Source organism: Odocoileus virginianus, chromosome 25, assembly GCF_023699985.2.
Source record: "Odocoileus virginianus isolate 20LAN1187 ecotype Illinois chromosome 25, Ovbor_1.2, whole genome shotgun sequence".
NCBI lineage: Eukaryota > Metazoa > Chordata > Mammalia > Artiodactyla > Cervidae > Odocoileus > Odocoileus virginianus.
Genome location: NC_069698.1, coordinates 759,214 through 776,413, shown reverse-complemented (window position 1 = coordinate 776,413; position 17,200 = coordinate 759,214). Strand labels below are relative to the sequence as shown.

Below are 17,200 nucleotides of genomic sequence, written 5' to 3'. Positions count from 1 at the left end.
TTGGCTGTAAACATAAACCACAGACTTTAGCTTAACTCGAGCCAGCCAGTGTTCTCTGTGTCGGGAAGCATATTTTCAATTTCAGATTTCCCCAAAGTCATACAGACTAAAAATTCAGCACACCAAAGTAAAATTAAATTACAACTTTATCAGAAAATAGAATTCTGAAATTTTTGTCTTTCAGCCAGTAATTCCAATGTGCCTACCCGAGGCTTCAACTACTCCTGGACCTCCAGTGGGAAAGACGCCAAACTCTGTAAGTGAAATAAGAGTCCCCTGGAGTCCCCTGGGCCTCACTCATTTATCCAACACATATACTGAACAACTACTGTGAGCTTTGTTTATGATTGTATTAACAAATATTGACAAGGCATCAAGCATGTTTAAAGCATTGTTGTGGCTGCTGGGGATACCTGTAAACAAAACAGGTCTAAGTCCCGTAGTCTGGTGGATGAGAGACAGACAAATAATGATAAGTGACATGGAGAACGCAAGGCAGAGGGGCGAGACGGTGAGAACCAGGACTGAGGGGCAGTGCACTTCTAAGGAGGGTGGTCTTGGAAGGCCTTCCTGAGGAACGTGACACCTGAGTAAAGTGGAGGTGAAGCAGACCTGGGGGGCAGGGAACCAGCTAGAATGTGCACATCACTAAAAAAGGAAAAACAGAAGCTCAAGTGAGGCACAGAAATAGTTTGTTACCTGCCGTGTGACCACGTAGCCGCAGGGTCTGCCGACGCTGCTTTAGCAGTTATCGACAGGGTCTAAGAAGGAAATACACTGCCTGTTAGTGGTCAAGACAAAGTTGAGTGTGATCTTCAGTGGCAAAGGATGTGGCTGAAGCAAAGAGAAGCGAAGGCCCTGGGTACCACGGGTTCAGGACTCTGAATTGAACTCCTGGGCCCTTTGCCACGGAGTAAATGTGCATGGGCCTTTTAAAAAGCATTTAAATTGTCCACTGAAAACCTCTAAGCATCTTTTACACCCACTGACTCAGTCATCTCACTGATGGGAGCTTGTCCTTAGGACATAAATCAAAGAGGGAAAGGAACCTGTGTAATGTTTCTCTTTGAGCATTATTTATTCAGCTTTTTTATGGAGTTCAGGCTTCCTGGGTGGCTCAGTGGTAAAGAATCTGCCTGCTGATACAGGAGATGAAAGAGACACAGGTTCAGTCCCTGTGTTGGGAAGATCCCCTGGAGCAGGAAATGGCAACCGACTCCAGTCTTCTTGCCTGGAAAATTCAATGGATGGAGGAACCTGGCAGGTCCGTGGGATCACAACGCATCAGACACAATTGAGTGACTGAGCTGGAGCTCGATGGAGCTCAGGTTCACAAATTTAGGTTAACCATGATCTTTAGTTCAGGATACTTTCATCGTGAGTCTAGGCACGACCCTCTGTAATTTAATGTAATATATATCTCTCAACAAACATGTTGATAATATAACAGACACCTGTGAATGTAGCGCCCAAATACAGAAAACACAGAAACGAAGAGGAAGGGAGCGCCCACACAGGGGAGAGGAGAGAGGCCCGCAGAGACGCCACCACGCGGTGTCTGTCACACGGCGTCCGAGAGCTGTGCAGACGCCCTGCAGCAAGTGGACCCAGGAGTGCCGGCTTTCTTAACAAGAAAACCGCGTTCAAATGCACCCCCACCATGTACATTACACAGAAATAAACCCCATAGAGTTCAAAACATTTATGTCAAAGAGCTGAATATTAAAACGTGTAATAAATCAGGGTGAATTCCTTCCTGGCTTCGGGGTAGGGAAGGGCAGAGGAAAGAGGAGACATGAAAACGACTGAAAAACTAAATTAAGAAAACTCCTTTATTATGACTCCTTAAAGTTTTAAAAAAGGCAAGCTATAATCTGGGAGAAGATATTTGCCACATGTTTGAAAAAGGATCAAGAATATATAGTTGACAAAGGATCAAAACTTTAAATTGAGAATATATAAAGAATGTATACAAACCGGTTTTTTAAAAGACAAAAAGCAGTAGGAAATGAGCAAATAGGCGCATCACAGAAGACAAGATCCAAGTAGCCAGAAAACACTTAGAGATGCTAAGCTTCTCTAACGACCAGGACATGCCAGTGAAGACTAAGGTCAGAAAGTTATTTCATACGTAGCAATTTGCAAAAATGAACAAGTCTGAAATTGCCGAGAGTTGTATAGGATGCAGACCAATACAATTCGTTACATGTTGCTGGTGAGAGTATTAATTGGTACCATCTCTTTCCACCACTTAGGCATTATGTTTTATAGCTAAAGAGTTTTATACCAGACAATCCAATGCTTCTGCTTCAAGTATTAGTCACTCAGTCATGTTTCAACCCCATGTGCCATAGCCCACCAGGCTCCTGTGTCCATGGAATTCTCCAGGCAAGAACACTGAAGTGGGTAGCCATCCCCTTCTCCAGGGAATCTTCCTGACCTGGGATCAAACCCACGTCTGCTGCCCTGCAGAAAGATGCTTAACCGTCTGAGCCACAGAGAAGCCCACTTCTATATAAATACCCCCCAAAATTAATCATTTCATGTGTCCAGGAGATTTATATGCAAATACTGGGGAGGGGAACACTACTTATAATAACAACAAAAAAAACCTGTAAATAATCGAAATGGTCATAGTCAGGAGTGAAGATGAATAAGTTGTCATATAATCATAAAATACTATGGAATGATGAAAAACGAGTGAATGTCAATCACATATGGCAACATGAATGAATTCTAACAGCACTATGTTAGATCAAAAAAGTAAATGCCAAGTGACAATATATGGAATGATAATTTCAAGTAAAATTTATTTTTTAAGTTTAAAGAGATTTTTTTCAACATGTATTGAAATATAGTTGATTCACAATGTTGTGTTAGCCTCAGGCATACAGCAAAGCAATTCAGTTATACATATACCTTAATATACATTCTTTTTTACATCCTCTCCCATTATAGGTTATCACAAACCTTTGAGCATAGCTTCCTCTGCGATACAGTAGCGCGTCTGCTGACTGTCTGTTTTATATGTGGTAATGTGTGTTTTAATCCTAGACTCTTAGTTTATCCCTCCCCTCTCCTCCCCTTTGGTAACCATAAATTTCTATGTCTATGAGTCTGTTTTGTAAATAAGTTCATTTGTATCCTTCTTTTAATCCCACATATAAGGAATATAATATGATGTTTGTCTTTCTCTGTCTGGCTTACTTCACTTAGTGTGATGCTATTTAGGATTAAAACAAGCATTAATATAACCAAATGCTATATGGCTTAGATTTAATATTTGATAAAAATTTAAAATATGTAGACAATATTCAGACAATGTTTGCTTTTGAATGGACATACAAAGGACAGGAGAGGGAGTAAACATTTATAATGTTATTTATATAATCCCAAAATCTGTGTATGAGTTGGGGAATTATTAAGGAAAAATATGTTCAATAATAAGAGAATGTGGAATAGGATGAGATAATTTGAATATTATGAAGCCACACAAAACGATAGCCAGTGTGTACTACAGTGAGAAGAAATGATCTGCTTGAACGAAGGTTTTGAACTTTCCACTTACTTGCTTTATTTAAATTATTACAGTAGCATCTGTGCCCATACTGAAATCTTTTTCATCCAGTGCATCACAACAGTATGAAGTATAGAGACCACCCAAGGTGTTTTTGCCCCAGAAACTAGAAAATTGAAAGGGTCTTACTTGAAAGTGCTCCCTAATTTACACAGGAATATTTTTGTTCTTTTTAATAGATTTCATAATGAAATGAACTATTGTAATCCTTCACAGTTTCTGTCCTTCCCCACTTCAAAACTTCGTTTATCCTCAGACATCTCTTTACCATAAAAATAGCCTTAGAAATTGTGAAATCTAGGAAGGGGCTCTAAAACCCAGCAAACAATTTTTTCCTGGCAATGAAAACCCCCTTCTCACTTATGCAAGAAGATCTTGTTACCTGGTTGCCATTTTTCATCTATAAGCTTAGAGAAAAAATTCCCTGCAGTGAGTTGCTCTATTTATAATCATTCACAAAAACACATTAAGATCCAACAAGTTCATATTGATTGCTCACTCCCAAACTGTTTTTGAAACATGTTTCTACTCGTTGGATTGGACTGTAATATGACATCCAATATTAGATGATGCATTTGGCAAGATTCGTGGCAGGCATTGGTAATGGGAATTTTTTCTTTCAATATGTTTATTTCAATAGATTTATGAAATGTTCAGAGGCAGAAAAGAATGATAATGGATCGATTTCTAGTGAAATAAACCCACTAGTAGTGTTTCTAGGGTCCTTGCTCTTTGTGAACACATTCTATGAGATATTTGCTTATACATACACTTTGTATAGTTCATATATATTAAATGTCACTAGAAGATTCTGAGCACATTGCATTTACACTAAACTCATACGTATATGTTTTAATATATTCTTTTGTTGTTATTTTGTTATCTATTAACTTGAAGAGGTCTAGAGTGGAATTCACGAATATTAGAATCTTAATCCCAGTTCCTGCAGTCTAGAAGAGGAATGCATATTTTAGTGTAACCATCTATGAAATGGGGATACCAAAACTGAATGTCTAAATACCCAAAATGTATGACTTTAATGACGTCCTGGGACACATTTTCATCCTGACACTCAGGTGACCAGGCCATGGAACAGAAAATTGAAGCTTAATTACTTTTTTTTCCCCCTGGGTTTTCCAGTCATCCATCTGGCCCAGTAGAGCCTGAAGCCACATTGAAATCAGTCAGTCTGTCTCAGACAAGCAGAAAAATGATATGAGTCTCCATGGGTCCCTAAACCCTCCAATTTACTCATTACCAAAATCATCAAGTTTACCTATGCCTGCACACACACACACACACACACACACAAGCCTCAGGATACCTCTTGTTGATCTCACATGAGGTCTTCATTCTGTTCTTTGACCTTGCATCCCTTATTCTTCAAATTTTACATACTCTTCTTCTTTTTTATTTTAAATTTATTCATAAGTTGAAAGATAATTGTTTTACAGAACTGTGTTAGTTCTGCCAAGCATCAGCGTGAATCAGCCATAGCTCTTCTTAACTCTTACCAGTGTACTGCTTATCCTGCCCCTGGTCCTGGCTACTTCTCCTCAGACTCCTGGTAATAATTTCATGAGAACCCCTCTACTTTTCCTAGGCAGAGGGTGATGGAAAAGGTGGAACTAAGGAGCTGAGGACCAATGGAAGGGACCCAGCAATGCCAGGACCTACAACAATGGTGGGCCCATCACAGGCTGCACCAGGATCTCTTTAGCCGCTCTGTTCCTGTTGGTCAGGATGCTGACTCTTCGAGTAATAAACTCACCTTGAGTAATAAGCTCATTCTTACCCTCAAATTCTAAAATCTCACATGTCTCAGGTCACACCTCTTTCCGTTTTTCTCTTCTCGAAAACACTGTTCTGCTCCCGTTCTGTCGCCTAATTCCTCATTAGGTCAGCCTCAAATTATAGTTTTATTCCTCTGATTTAAAATTCTCTCCTTCGTTAAAATACCAGGGGGAAAAAAAAATACCAGGGGCATTCCATGGATTTCTACACTGTTAGTACACAAGCCCCATACCTCCAAAGCTTGTGAGTATCGTCTTTGTTTTGTGGTCAGGAAGAGCATAAGTGTCTCATTTATAGATTAAGTGATCATGGCAAGAGTAAACAGTAAGTAGCTGGTGCCAGTTGCACCTGACGGAGGGGGTGATGCTGACCTTGAAGAAAAAGATATGGCAGAAGACCGAGATCAGTGAGGTCTCTGTGTCATAGCCTTGCATCTGAGGCTATTGCTTGCCACCCTATGCTTTCGCTCTAAGGACAAAATAAGGACAGAACTCAGAATGTCTTAAGGAAAACTGGTTACCCAATAGAAAGTCTGTACATGTAAAAATTATGCCAGAATTTTAGAGAAGATCACGTTGCCTCAAGAACCCTAAAAGAGTAACAGAAATTATCTGTGATGCTGTCAAAAGAGGATCTGCCAAAGCAGATAATTGCGGGCTTTGATGTGACACCAAACAGATCTTCCTTCAAAGGGGGAAGCGCCCCACTGGCCATAATGTCATTGAGAGCTGTAAGCTGGTTACAGATGGGTGTCAGAAAATGTTATTGCAGCGCAAGGAAAAGACAGTACTGTCAAAGCTGATCTTGTTCTTACTATAGAAGAAAAGTACCCTTTCATGGTAGAATGGTATGCTAAGTCACATAGTCTCCTTGTCAAATAATGTTTATTTTATCAAAAGCTAAATTTAAAAGAATTGTGGGAGAAACTGATGCTATGCTAAAGGAAGGATATAAAAATTTATTTGAGAAACTCTAACCACACAGTATCCCTATGTTCATATTTTTGGTTGATAATGGTGATGTACTAGAGGATGTTATCCATCAAGCTCATGTTTATCATCTAAATGTCAAATAATTTACATCATTTTAAATATTGCCATTTTTGCAAGTTGGATGTATCATGCTGATGATATTAACATCTCCTGAAACTGTATTCGGCTTGGTTCTTTGGTTTGGAGAAAACCAATATTGACCAGAAAGGATGGGCACTCTGTATTTGATGAAAAAATCTATTGTTGTCCACATGTCAAAACAAGCATTCTATATTGACTTACTGATAATAAACAAAAAATAGAAAATCTTCTTTTAAATACCCATTTCTCTCAACGTGATAGAACTTGTTAAACCATTTGTATCTTATCATAATTGAATTTATCACATCTTTTCTTGATAGCAGATTTTTTTTTTCCATTTATTTTTATTAGTTGGAGGCTAATTACTTTACATCATTACAGTAGTTTTTGTCATACATTGAAATGAATTAGCCATGGATTTACATGTATTCCCCATCCCGGTCTCCCCTCTTGATAGCAGATTTTGAAGAGAAAAGAAATAGAGGCATTGGGACTTCCTTGGTGGTCCAGTGGTTAAGACTCTGCACTTCCAATGCAGGGGCGTGGGTTCACTCCCTTACTGGGGAGCTAAGATCCCACATACCATGCAGCAAAAAGTTAAATAAAGGAAGAAATAGAGGCCTCAAGCCCTGAAAGTGGGAAATAAAGGAGAGACCATATTGAACAACAACAACAACAACTCTAAGGTTATTCAGCACAAACTGCCTTCTTCATAATTTTACCTAAGCCCAGGCTTGGTTCCAGTTTCTTTTTAGTTGGTTTTTGCTCATTGTCAATAAACTCCTAGCTTAATGGCTTAAACATTAAAACTCAGTGTGAAAAAGTACCCAGTCCATTGCCATCTATAGATCTTAGCATCTTGTCTAGAACAAAAAATCGTCAAGATCACATGCACAGGGTCACAGAACTATATTGAAGATAAGAGCATCTCCTTGACCTAAACAAACTGAAAATAGCTATATCCAAAACCAGCCGAACCTTGGGGGAAATCCCAAGTGGAGTAGCTGTAATGCTGTCCTGGGAGCAGTCCCCAGAAAGCCCTGACTTCCCACTCTACTGAAAGGCGGGGTAACACGGCTTTGTCTGCACCTGCAGCTGCCACTGGCAGCTAGAGAGAAATTACAGAAGGGTCAGGCCATGGAGACTTCCAATGCGTGTTTTATTTTGTTTGGCTTTGTCTCCTTGTTTGGGTCTTGACATGTAAGAAAGCATTCAACTGGGAGAATCACATATGCCAGTGTTTTAAATAAACTAGTATAGTGTCTTTTTACCGATTATAACCATATACTACTGTAGCTATTTTACTTTACATTATAGGCATGTTATCAAATACAGACATGGAGAGACTGCCAAGAAGTGGAACTCTTCTGCCAAAGATGGAAAACTAAACAGAAAGAATTGATAGGTCTATTTCAGAAGCCATATGTGCTTCTGGAATTGCTACCATCCACTTAAAAGGGTAGGTTTGCCTCTGAGTGGATCAAAAGGATTCACCCAGCAGCTAGCAAGGCCTGTAACCACAGGGGCCTGATAATTCACTGTAGACATGGTTCAGTTTTCATACTCAAACCAGAAGGCCATCTTACCCACAAGTACAAATTAGTTTGTTCACTCTCACAAGTTCCACCAAGGTCTTCAAAGTCCTGTTGGCGTCTTCTCTTGACTGAGCCCCCATAGCACACCTAGGCTTCCTTTCTCCCCATTCTTTTAGCCTATCTGTGGGGCAGACATGAGAACAGTCACACCACACTTTCTGTGGCTGGAGAAACTGCTCCTAGCGTTTTCCTGCCCTTTTTCCTGCCTTAACTGGCTCTAATCATGGAACTTCCCGGTGGTACAGATGAGCCTATTTGCAAGGAATAGACACGCAGACATAGGGAACGGATGTGTGGACATGGGGGTGGGGTGGGGTGAATTGGGAGACTGAGATTAGCGAATGTTCACTGCTATGTGTAAAGCAGACAGCTAGTGGGAACCTGCCATGCCGAGCCGAGAGGTCAGCTTGGCGCTCGTGGTGACCGAGATGGCTGCGATGAGGGCTGGAGTGGAAGGGAGGACCGAGAGGGAGGAAATACTTGTGTATTTGTATTGCGATACAGTGATATGTATCGCTGATTCCCTAGGCCGTACAGCAGAAATACAATAATACAACACTGTAGAGCAACTATATTCCAATTTACAAACAAAGAACAAAACCTTCCCTATTAGACACATCTTCAGCTCTCACTTTATTTCGGGACATTCTGAGGTGTGCTGCAGAGTACTTTGATGATATTACTTGAAATGTTCATTAATATCCCTTTTTTCATAATAATTAGACCTAATTGAAGGGCAAGAAGAGACAATAAATTTTCCAATATCTTCTTCCTTTGACAGCTCCATGGATGCCCAGTGAAACAAACAGTTCACCCTCCCCAGATGCAGGTTCAACACTTCCTGGTGAGCACTCAGGAGAGACTTAGGGTCAGGGAAGGTATTAGTCTGCTTTATTTGGGAAGAGGTGGAAAAGAACTGATACAAAGCCAATCTCGGGTTTTAAAAGTGCATCTTGATGGAAATGACAGTGAAAATGAAAATGACAATGAATGAAGGCAAAATTCTTCTCAGTCACTCAAAAAAGTTAGAGACCAAGTCATAGATTTGCCTCTATTTTATTTCAAGATGCATTTGGGGCCAAATAAATCCATTAAAATGTATTTTAAGCTTTAATTTTCCATTGTAAAATGGAAATTATTTGTCAACATGGATTTGTCTATTCAAATGTTGCACAGGAATTTTTAATAACCTTATCAAACACATTAGAATGGGGAGACCTCTAATAACCTGGGACACTAGAGATAAACTTCTCTCCGTGACCCCAGCCTCAGACCCTTTCCCATAATCATTTTGTCCTGGAGATTCTTTAGCAGATATTATTTTACTGTATGTACTGTATGTTTCTCTTTTTTTCTTTAAATTCATAGGAAGCTTCACTCCTTTGGTAACTCTTAGATCCTAGCATACTAATCTTGCATGAATTGGCCCTTAATAAACTCTACATAAAATATTAGTATTTTAGGAGCATTTGAGCCATTCAGATGAGTTCTTTCTAATAGCAAGTGAAGTCCAATCGTCATTTTACACCTCTTGGCCAGATGGAAATGGCCCTTAGGATTAGCTCAGATATCCCCTCTGTATCCCTAGGTGACATCTTCACCAGCACAACCAGAGCATCTTCAGAAGTTCCCACAACTGCCAATGTATCTACTAAAAATAATCACATTCATATCACTGGTGAGTCATTTACCTTTTTTTATATTTTATGTTTTATTTGCTCTACAAATATTTATTGTATGCCTATCAGTTGTCAGGCACTGTGACAGCTGTTGAGTATTGAAAACACTGCTTCCTGAGGAGTATAATCTATTATAGATGATACACAGTAAATAACTCATTATGCAGTTAAATTTATTTGTGACAAATCCTATGATATAGTGCAAGATGTCGTCAGAGTCTAACAGAAAGATCTGATTGTAATTGGGGAACTAGAAAGGATTCTCTGGGGATACATTTAAAATAAAATCTGGAATGAGTAAGAATTAGGCAGGTGAAAAGTACTGAGAAATATTTCAACTTTATGAAAGTATATTCTGATGGTTGGAACAAAGAGTATTCCTATAATTCAATAAAAGTTTGTCAATGCTAAATATAATCCTTGTTTTTTATCATAAGAGGTCAAGGTTTTCAATAAAGTTAGGACCCTCCCAATGCAGATCTTGATTGTAAATTCAAGGCATAATCAACTCTTTAACTTCGGAAGGTATTCACTTAACTGGTGAACTCTACCTGGGGATTCAGTTTATTCCATACTGAAGCTCATCTAGCCCTCAGTCACTGGTGCGTCATCCATCCCGCACGCAACATGGCCGTGGAGCTGCAGACTGGCATCCTGCCGACGTCTGCAGCCGTCGGTGCCTTAAACGACTGCCCGGGACTTCCCTGGTGCCTCAGTGGCAAAGAAGCCACCTGCCTAGGCAGGAGGCACAGGTTCCGTTCCTAGTCCAGCATCCCACAGGCCACAGAGCAGCACGCCCATGAACCACAATTATTTCGGCCTGTGCTCTAGAGCTGGGGACTCGCAGCTACTGATTCCCCGTGGTGGAATCCCCCACGGGCTGCAGCTGCTGCGGCCTGCAGGCCCTAGAGTCTGCGCTCTGCAATGAGAGAAGCACCGCAGCGAGCAGCCCGCCCCCCGCAGCGAGCACCCTGCCCCCCGCAGCGAGCAGCCCGCCCCCCGCAGTGAAGAGGAGCCCGCCCCCCGCGGCGAGCAGCCCGCCCCCCGCGGCGAGCAGCCCGCCCCCCGCAGCGAAGAGGAGCCCGCCCCCCGCAGCGAGCAGCCCGCCCCCCGCAGCGAGCAGCCCGCCCCCCGCAGTGAAGAGGAGCCCGCCCCCCGCGGCGAGCAGCCCGCCCCCCGCAGCGAGCAGCCCGCCCCCCGCGGCGAGCAGCCCGCCCCCCGCAGCGAGCAGCCCGCCCACCGCAGCGAAGAGGAGCCCGTGCCCCTGGCGACTAGAGAAAAAGCCGTGCAACAGCAAAGACCCAGCGCAGCCAAAGTGAAGAAATAAGATTGTTTAAAAAGGAAAAGAACTACATACTTGAGGAATTTGGGGAAATCGGAGCTCTACTTTTCCACCAGGACATTGCTGAAGCCAATGGCCTCATTTTCTATATTTGGTTGGGATAAAATTAGTAAGCATTGATAGAAGATCTATCTAAAACCCGTTGTTCTTTCATTTCTCAAAAACTTTGGAGGTAAAATGTTATAGTTCACCATATTGCCAGTGTAGAGTAAGTCTTGACTTCACTGAGACAGAACTGTGTGTAGTCCTAAATTGGTTTCCTGGGTAATTGTTTCTTTTGTGGTCATGATGCTCTAGTACTTTGAACTACTGTGAACTCTGGCCACCGTGCATCAGTGAGCCACAGGGTTGCTCAGTGTTGGACTGTGTGAGCTTCTGGGGTACCGTCAGCATCTGCCTGACAAAACTGAAGAAACCCAAGCACCAGGAAGACCTCCGATCCCTGGGTATGTGTTGTGAGAGGAAACATCTTCAGCACTGATGATCAGTGTGACGACAGAATCACATGGCTGCCGTCCAAACTATGTAAAATATAAAAAAGATTTGGTAACACATATTTTAAATCTAGATTTTTTGGCTTGTGTGTGTTTTATTTTTTTGTAGACTTCACTTAATGAAAAGCACTGTAATAAACCTGAAGCAATCAAATAAATTAAAAAAGTCTACACATGGTTTATAATCTAGTTAAAATAATGAAAATACTCTTTTATTAATAATAAGAAAGAAAAATGAACTTTTGCCCATAGATTTCTGTAATCTGAAGAGGTAAAGATCTATCTATAATGTATAAGGAATTTCACTGTAGTGCTATTAAAAATAAGAAAAGCCTGGAAGCAATTTAACCGTCCAACATTCAGTTCAGTTCAGTCGCTCAGCTGTGTCCGACTCTTTGCGACCCCATGAACCACAGCACGCCAGGCCTCCCTATCCATCACCAACTCCCAGAGTTTACTCAAACTCATGTCCATCGAGTCGGTGATGCCATCCAGCATCTCATCCTCTGTCGTCCCCTTCTCCTCCTACCCCTAATCCCTCCCAGCATATATTGCACTCATCTCACATGCTAGTAAAGTAATGCTCAAAATTCTCCAAGCCAGGCTTCAGCAATATGTGAACCGTGAATTCCAGATGTTCAAGGTGGTTTTAGAAAAGGCAGAGGAACCAGAGATCAAATTGCCAACATCCGCTGGATCATCGAAAAAGCAAGAGAGTTCCAGAAAAACATCCAACATTAAGGCCAATTAAATAAACTACAGTAGATCCATATATTGGGGAACCATCCAGTCATTTAATCAAATAAGGTAAACTTCTATGCACTTCTGTGAAAAATATTCCAAGAATTTTTTTAAGAGAAAGAAGCCAAGAACAGAACAGTATGTGCAGCATGCCCCCATTTGTAATATGAAGGGATATATATTCATGGTACCTATATTTGCTTATATTTGCATTAAAAATTTCTGATAGGAATTAACTATTAAATAGTTAATGTAATTGACTATTAAAAGTCAATTACCCTCTAGTGTGGGTAGCTGGCATCTGAAGAAGTAAGGATATTTCCTTTTTATTGTAGTTTATATTTCTGTACTGTTTGAATTTTTAACATGAGCGTAAAACACTTTTTAAAATGAAAAAATTAAGTAACTATACAATTATAAACATTCCCTTTTATTCTCTGCCAGGCAGAACCAGACAATATGATTTCCTAAGAGAGTTCGTTTACTTAATTTTTCCTTCATGTTACAGAAAAAGTAAAACAATCCAGAAAATTGTATTTATATTGCCTCTGGCCTTCTCAGCGTTGTACTTTCAGACCTTTAGAATGTTATAATGCCTTTTACTTTTTCTTCCTCCTCCTAACATGCTAATATTTCACAAAGCATTTTAATGACTCCTTAATAAGAATTTAAAGATAGACCAGTATTTCACACATAAAACTTTTACTTTACTGGAGTGAATTTGGAAAACAAATTTATAGATTATCAGTTTTATGTGTTCATTCTTTTTTGAATTTTTTATTTTATATCAGAGTATAGCCAATTAACAATGTGATAGTTTCAGATGGACTGCAAAGGAATTCAGCCATACATACACAGGTGTCCACTCTCCCCCAAACTCCTCTCTCTTATAAATCACATTTCACTGGCCACCCTGTGCCAGGAATTGTCCAGGGCCTTGAGAAAGTGAAAGAAAAGAAAAGATTAGGTCTGGAGCTTTGTAACATGAAAGGCATTCATGTGAAAAAGAAATGCAATTGTATAAATGCAAAAACGATATGAGAACAAGTCATAGAAATGATCCGAGTATGATTGTGATCAATGAACACCCCATGGTTCTTGGAAATGCATGTTGCAGGTAAGCAAACTAATTCAATTCATCCTGCTTCCCAGTTGCCAAACTTTGGTGTTAAAGTTCATCTGTCATTATGCCCTTTTCAGGTATTGTGATCAGTAAGCCCAAAGATGGAATGTCCTGGCCGGTGATTGTGGCAGCTTTGCTATCCTCCTGTCTCGTATTGTTTGGTCTTGGAGTGAGAAAGTGGTGTCAGTACCAAAAAGAAATGTGAGTACAGTCCTGAGACATGCAGGAGCAGTTACTTTTTCCAGCAGAAAATATTCACTCAACACTTTAAATATCATTCCGAGATAGCAGTGTTTCTCTCCTATGTAACTGAGGAAATAAGGCTTGGAGAAGCTCAGAGAGGCTGCCCAGCTTCCCCAGTACCACACAGTTGGAATGAGATGCACAACTTCTGACCTGATGCCCTTCTACCTGTTCAGGCTAGAGTACTCACTCAATGGAACAAGTCAGTAGGCGTGAAATGAGAACGGGGGCTCACATCACCTCAAAACCGAAACTGATCTTTCTTTTTAATCTTCATTATTCTTTTCATTTTCATGCATCTCTGAACTGCCTGGGCCCCGGTGGGCCTAGATACTGAAGTGTGAAATTGAGTAAGAAAGGTAATTTTAAGAAATTTCCAGCTGCTTTTCAGCAAAATGGGCTTTTACTGCCCTTATCCTTTCTCCCCGAGGGGAAAAGTGAGCAGTGGGTTACCTCCTTTTTGTCTTATTGAAATAGTTTCCAGAACTCTCCTCCCTCCACTGAGAAGTCTGAAAGGCATGGAAGGTTAAACCTCACTTTTCTGACTTGGCTGTTTTGGATCAGTCTGGTTCAGGCCATGCTTAGAGAAGATCTTCAGAATACACAGAGCTGATCCTTCACATATCTTACTACTGCTGTCTCAGATAATATTGACTGTGTGGCCTGCCTTCTACTTACTGTATCCTTGAAGACTCTATAGCCACATGCAGGGGATGTTTCGTGGTGAATACAACACCAAACCATGAGTCAGAAACTCTGGACTTATGTTCAAGTACTATACTTTGGCCACCATGTGACCTTAAAAAATTCCTAATTCCCCAGAAAAAAAAGAATTGCAAACTTCTTAGAATGCTATCCACCTTTTGATATACATTGTCACCACTAAAACACCAGAAAACCAGGTAATAGGTGTTAGGGATTTTTAAACCAAAATGAGAAAACGGGAATCTGAAAATCTGAATTGATTTTTTTGTTGTTCTATATTCAAATGTCTGTGTTATATAGAGATGGAAAACAATCCCCCTCCGTTTTTCTCAGTGTCTCTCCTTCTCTGCCCCTCTAAGGAGAAATTAAGATACTGTGGATTGATAGACAAGGGGTAGAGGTTTTTGAGTCTGCCCACAGACATGCCTCTATTTCCTGATAACGAGAGCTGGAGCATTTATACAGCTAAATCCCACACTCACTTACGCACTTCAGACAAAGAGATCAATTGTGCAAACACAGACCAGTACTTTCCTTACACAGAGATGACTCTAAGAGTGCTCACTGACACAAACAGAAAGGATGCGGGTGCCATCCATCAACTCAGGGACTCAGGCGAGTTCACCTCCCACCCCCAACCTTCCCCCGGTTCACACACAATGAGTGTGTGGTGAGGTCTGGGGGCCAGGGTAGCAAAGGGACTCAGAAAAACTGCCATCTTTGGTCCCAGAATTCGACATTTTCTTCTGTGGAGGAATGCATTAACCCACATGAGAGAAACGCGTCCCCTGTTAGGAGGCAGCTGCCATGGGGAGGGCAAGTTCTGTTCAGCAGCCTTGACTTGCTGGTCTGATCCTCTTAAACAAGCTGCTTAAAACCTCTAAGCCTCAGTTTTATCCGTGGGATGGTGGCAATAATAGTCAATTCCTAAATGCAGATTATATAACTCTATGATAAAAATGGCTTACAAATTATAAAATATCACAAAAATATTAATTAATGATACTAACAGGACTAGCAAGCAGGTTATGCCAGGAAAAAAAACTGAGAGAGCCAGAGAAGCATGCCTCTTTCACGTTCTCTGTTTGCTTCTAAAAATATATCATGCATACATGCATCACCCCTGACATTCTCAGCCTTGAATGAGCAATGTTTTGTCCCTAGCATGGAAAGACCTCCGCCTTTCAAGCCGCCTCCACCGCCCATCAAGTACACTTGCATTCAGGAGTCCATTGGAAGTGATGTGCCTTGTCATGAGCTGGAGACACTCTAGTCCTCTGAGGCTTTGACGCACAACAAAATTCTGCTAGAATCCTATCGAAAAAGTAGATGTCGTGCTTTATTAATATAATCGCCCTCTAGCCAAGCCTCTTCTGCAGCTGAAATGGATATCAGAAGTATATGACCTGTTTTCCCCAAAGCTCACCCTCTTTCATCTGCATATGCTGGAAATTTAAACAAGACTGACAGGCGATATGAAGTGTTCACCCAGTGCAGTCTACAAGGATTTTCTTGCCTGTGTAAGAAGTGCAAAGTAGGCTGCTGCATTAAAAAAAAAAAAAAAAAAAAAAGCTTGCAGTGTTTTATTTTTCACTTTTAATTCCCTGAGGTGATGACAAGGGTTTTAAACTTATGTCCATACCAGATCTGCTCTTTGGGGCATCTGCCAACATTCTAAACTATTAGCCAAAATTATGTTCCTCTCTGAGGGAGGGCTTCCCAGGTGACTCAGAGATAAAGAATCCGCCTGCCAATGCAGGATACACAGTTTCAATCTCTAGGTTGGGAAGATCCCCTGGAGGAGAAAATGGCAACTCACTCCAGTATTCTTGCCTGGGAAATCCCACGGACAGAGGAGCCTAGGGGGCTACAGTCTATGGGGTTGCAGAAGAGTCAGATACATCTTGTCAACTAAACAACAACATAATGTATCACAGAATAATAGATAGCTAACACAGTCCAGTAAATGGAGAAATAAACTAATGTGTGCCTGCCTTAATTACCCTTAATTTCTCATTAGGTCTCAAGAAAGAAGACTAACTTCATACATACATATGTGACTGTTGCTTCATGAGTAGTTATTTTTAATACAACTTAATCACCGGTGATTTGAGTAAAGGTCACTATGGTTTTATTTTTACTGTTCAATCAGGAGACATGAATACAAGCAGTAGAAGTGTTGGGGTGAAAAGTGGCAGAGTTGGAGGATGTTTAGATCTTTTTGGAAAAGGGATAGACAGTTGTACAGTACAACATAAGTCACGCGGTTGTCAGTCTATCATATAACAAGTGTCTTATGCTGTTTCTGTCTTAGCCACCTCTTTGAAATATTCTCTTCTGGTTTTATTATAAATAAGTTCTAGTCAGCATTTGTAAATTCATCTCCAACTTGAATAGAGTGAACAGTTGCTTATTCATGGAGGGATACTCATTCTGTGATTTAGAGAAATTTTTCTGCAAAACAGAAGGACTCTCGGTGTTTTTCAGGCAGTGTTACAACCTTGACCTCCCTCACTTGACTCAAAGGACACTTTCACCTACACCTTCAAGTTTTAGGTTCAGAGAGCCTGTCTCAAACCAGCAACTCCTCTCTCTACAAATGGGTTTCATTCTGTCTCACTGGACAAGTAGCAACTTTGCACCCTAATCCCTAAGATTTCTGAATGCCTTCATTATTACTTAATTTTCACTAAGAAGAAGCCATACATAAGCCTTCTAATCACTCATTTCCAAAGCATGGTGTGTTAGATAATGTTGTTCAGAAATATTCATTTCTTTACTCACCTGCATCATGAGCACATCTTGACCTTGGGCTTGGCCATACGACTTGCTTT

General features: G+C 40.8%; 1 protein-coding gene and 1 pseudogene across 4 annotated transcripts in view; both read left to right on the top strand.

Moving 5' to 3' along the window:
• CD96 (CD96 molecule) overlaps positions 1 to 15,937 on the top strand; it is an 89,513-nt gene extending 73,576 nt beyond the window's left edge. For 2 of the 4 annotated variants that reach the window (XM_020905643.2, XM_070454912.1), the window contains 5 exons: positions 185 to 256; positions 8,821 to 8,883; positions 9,628 to 9,717; positions 13,496 to 13,619; positions 15,531 to 15,937. In XM_020905643.2, coding sequence (XP_020761302.2) covers positions 185 to 256; positions 8,821 to 8,883; positions 9,628 to 9,717; positions 13,496 to 13,619; positions 15,531 to 15,639 — 458 coding nt within the window. In that variant the 3' untranslated portion in view covers positions 15,640 to 15,937. Of the gene's footprint in view, positions 1 to 184; positions 257 to 8,820; positions 8,884 to 9,627; positions 9,718 to 10,243; positions 10,670 to 13,495; positions 13,620 to 15,530 lie in introns of those variants that run through there. The other 2 variants (XM_070454913.1, XM_020905644.2) reach the window with 2 other exon arrangements.
• LOC139031034 (cytosolic 5'-nucleotidase 3A pseudogene) lies at positions 5,921 to 6,461 on the top strand (annotated as a pseudogene).
• Positions 15,938 to 17,200: the final 1,263 nt, after the last annotated feature.